The sequence below is a fragment of the Rhagoletis zephyria genome, unplaced genomic scaffold (genome assembly GCF_001687245.7).
Source record: "Rhagoletis zephyria isolate East Lansing unplaced genomic scaffold, Rhagoletis_zephyria_1.1 Rzeph_scaffold_34572, whole genome shotgun sequence".
Classification (NCBI taxonomy): domain Eukaryota; kingdom Metazoa; phylum Arthropoda; class Insecta; order Diptera; family Tephritidae; genus Rhagoletis; species Rhagoletis zephyria.
The window spans coordinates 1-3557 of record NW_016191627.1 but is presented as its reverse complement, the minus strand read 5'-3'; the positions used below and the strand labels follow the sequence as shown (position 1 = coordinate 3557).

The window sequence follows — 3557 nt, the reverse complement described above, 5'->3', positions numbered from 1 at the left end:
ATGCTCTGGCTCCACTGGGTGTACTGCGGGCAGGTCTTCTCGTAGGCGATCTTGTTGCCGCACTGCCAGAACTTCCAGCAGTCCTTGTGCGGGTAGTAGCCGCTCTCGGTGGGGCAGCGGAAGTCGGGCAGAGGGGCGGCGGTGGTCGTGGTGGTCGTGGTGGTCGTCGTGGTGGTCGTTGTTGTGATTGTAGGAGGTCTTGTGGGTGGATTTGTTGGGGGATTTGTCGAAGGGTTAGTGGGAGGATTTGTAGGTGGGTTTGTAGGAGGGTTTGTGGGAGGATTTGTTGGGGGATTAGTTGGCGGGTTTGTTGGGGCATTGGTAGGAGCCTCGGTGGGAGCATCAGTCGGTGCATCAGTGGGAGCATCGGTTGGCGGCTGCGTAGGTGGCTGTGTTGGTGGCTGTGTTGGCGGCCGAGCTGTTGTTGTTGACGAAGCTGGAAGCGCAGTGGTCGTTGCCGGCGGCGACGGCCCATCAGGTCGTACGCAATCGGTGATGTGGTCACAGGTGAGCAGCGTCTGGTTCCACTGCGTGCCATTGGCGCAGGTCATCTCGTAGGCGAGCCCATTGCCGCACTGCCAGAACTTCCAGCAGTCTTTGTGCGGGTAGTAGCCGGTGGCGTTGGGGCACTTGAAGCCGTCCGAGGGGCCCTGGGTGGGACCATCAGTAGGACCGTCTGTTGGCCCATCAGTTGGTCCTTGTGTAGGTCCATCAGTCGGTCCCTGTGTAGGTCCCTGGGTCGGCCCTTGCGTCGGTGGCTGCTCAGTCTCGGGCTCCTCTTCAGGAGTTGTTGGCTGTGGAGCTGGTGGTGCCGCTGTGGTGGACACTGGTGCAGCAGTTGTCGCCGGTGGTGCCGGTGATGTTGTGGGCTGAGGCGGCTGTGGCGATGGGCCATCAGGTCGCACACAGTCGGTGATGTGGTCGCAGGTGAGGATGTCCTGGGCCCACTGTGTTCCCGGAGCGCAGGTCTGCTCGTAGGCGATCCAATTGCCGCACTGCCAGAACTTCCAGCAGTCCTTGTGCGGGTAGTAGCCAGTTTCATTGGGGCACTTGAAGCCGTCTGAGGGGCCTTGGGTTGGTCCCTGAGTTGGCCCTTGTGTGGGGCCGTCAGTTGGTCCATCAGTCGGTCCTTCCGTTGGGCCCTGGGTAGGGCCATCGGTAGGACCCTGTGTGGGTCCCTGTGTCGGCCCTTGCGTCGGTGGCTGCTCAGTCTCGGGCTCCTCCTCAGGAGTTGTTGGTTGGGGAGCTGGCGCAGGAGTTGTCGTCGACGAAGAGGCCGGTGCTGCCGATGTTGTGGTGGACTGCTGAGGCGGCCTCACACAGTCGGTGATGTGGTCGCAGGTGAGCAGCGTCTGATTCCACTGCGTTCCCGGGGCACAGGTCTGCTCGTAGGCGAGCCAGTTACCGCACTGCCAGAACTTCCAGCAGTCCTTGTGCGGGAAGTAGCCACTCTCGGTGGGGCACTTGAAGCCGTCCGAGGGGCCCTGAGTTGGGCCTTGTGTGGGCGCCTCGGTGGGAGCATCCGTTGGGGCATCGGTTGGGGCGTCAGTCGGCCCTTGCGTTGGGCCCTGCGTTGGGCCTTGGGTAGGCGGTGCCTCCGTGGGCGGCTGAGTGCTCGGCTCGTCGTCCACTTCCTCGGCTTCAGTCGTCGCTGGAGCGGGAGTGGTGGTGCTGGTCGAGGTGACTGGAGCGGCACTGGTCGTCGAAGACGACGCCGGAGGTGGTGGTGGTGGTGATGATGGCTCATCAGGCCGCACACAGTCGGTGATGTGGTCACAGGTGAGAATGCTCTGATTCCACTGAGTGCCCGGAGCGCAGGTCTGCTCGTAAGCGATCCAATTGCCGCACTGCCAGAACTTCCAGCAGTCTTCATGGGGGAAGTAGCCGCTCTCGCTGGGGCACTTGAAGTCATCAGAGGGGTCTTCGGTGGACGGACCTTCGGTTGGGCCTTGGGTCGGGCCGGCAGTTGGCACCGCATCAGTGGTGGGAGCATCAGTTGGACCCTGCGTCGGTGGCTCAGTGGTAGTATCCGGGAGTAGATCTTCATCTGTTATTACCTGTGGTGTAGTCCCAATGAAAGGTGGGTCACACTCAGGTACCTCCAAAGTGGTCGTCTCGGTAGCTGGTGCAGGCGTGGTGGTCGTCGTTGGCGCCGATGTTGTGGTGGACGACGACTGAGGCGGTCGAACACAGTCGGTGATGTGGTCACAGGTGAGGATGCTCTGGTTCCACTGCGTTCCCGGGGCGCAGGTCTGCTCGTAGGCGAGCCAGTTGCCGCACTGCCAGAACTTCCAGCAGTCCTTGTGCGGGTAGTAGCCGCTGGCGTTGGGGCACTTGAAGCCGTCAGAGGGGCCCTGGGTTGGTCCCTGGGTGGGGCCGTCAGTTGGCCCATCAGTTGGGCCCTGTGTGGGACCCTGGGTCGGCCCTTGCGTCGGTGGCTCAGTCTCGGGCTCCTCCTCGGGTGTTGTTGGCTGGGGAGCTGGTGGCGGAGCAGTTGTCGCCGGTGAAGCCGATGTTGTTGGCTGAGGTGGAGGCGGCGATGGGCCATCAGGTCGCACGCAGTCGGTGATGTGGTCACAGGTGAGGATGGTCTGATTCCACTGCGTTCCCGGGGCGCAGGTCTGCTCGTAGGCGATGCCATTGCCGCACTGCCAAAACTTCCAGCAGTCCTTGTGAGGGTAGTAGCCGCTGGCGTTGGGGCACTTGAAGTTGTCAGAAGGCGGCTGAGTTGGTCCCTGAGTGGGGCCGTCAGTTGGTCCTTCCGTGGGCCCTTGGGTGGGAGCATCAGTCTCCTTATCCTCAGTGATTGGATTCGTGGCTGGAAGCTCGGTCGGTGCCGGCGAGGGTCCATCAGGCCGCACACAGTCGGTGATGTGGTCGCAGGTGAGGATGGTCTGGTTCCACTGCGTTCCCGGGGCGCAGGTCTGCTCGTAGGCGATGCCATTGCCGCACTGCCAAAACTTCCAGCAGTCCTTGTGAGGGTAGTAGCCGGTTTCATTGGGGCACTTGAAGTTGTCAGAGGGGCCCTGAGTTGGCTGGGCGCCTGCGTTTCCTTCGGTGGTATTGGGATCACAAATTTCAGTGACGAACCCTTCGGTGGTGGTGGAGGCGCCGCCGATGCCCTCTTCCGTGGTTGATGGACTCTGCCCACCACCACCAGCGGCCGGTGTTGTCTGACCGTCCGGTCGAACACAGTCGGTGATGTGGTCGCAGGTGAGCAGCGACTGGTTCCACTGTGTTCCGGGGGCACAAGGCTGCTCGTAGGCGATCCAATTGCCGCACTGCCAGAACTTCCAGCAGTCTTCATGGGGATAATAACCACTTTCATTAGGGCAGATGAACTGGGACTGCTGGGCGAGGCTGGGCGTAAAGGTTGTGACGGTAAGCGCTGCGACCAGCAACACAAGTGTGCTGGCCGAAGCTGACAATAATAGCTTCATGGTGCTGCTATTATTTGGGTGAGTCGAAAGACGTCGAAAATAATTTTTTTTTCTAAATAAAAGGTCTCTTATGTCAGGTGGTCGGCAATTAGCTTTGCTTTTATACCGCCCTTATAG

At 61.1% G+C, this 3557-nt stretch overlaps 1 protein-coding gene across 1 annotated transcript; it reads right to left on the bottom strand.

Annotated features, from left to right (window-relative positions):
* Nucleotides 1-24: 24 nt before the first annotated feature.
* Nucleotides 25-3440, bottom strand: LOC108354267 (mucin-2-like; the record flags this gene model as incomplete). Its single annotated transcript, XM_017605461.1, has 2 exons — nt 2351-3440; nt 25-2023 (listed from the first exon to the last, which is right to left on the bottom strand). Coding segments are annotated over exons 1-2 (3089 nt in total), but the record flags the coding sequence as incomplete, so codon positions are not given.
* Nucleotides 3441-3557: the final 117 nt, after the last annotated feature.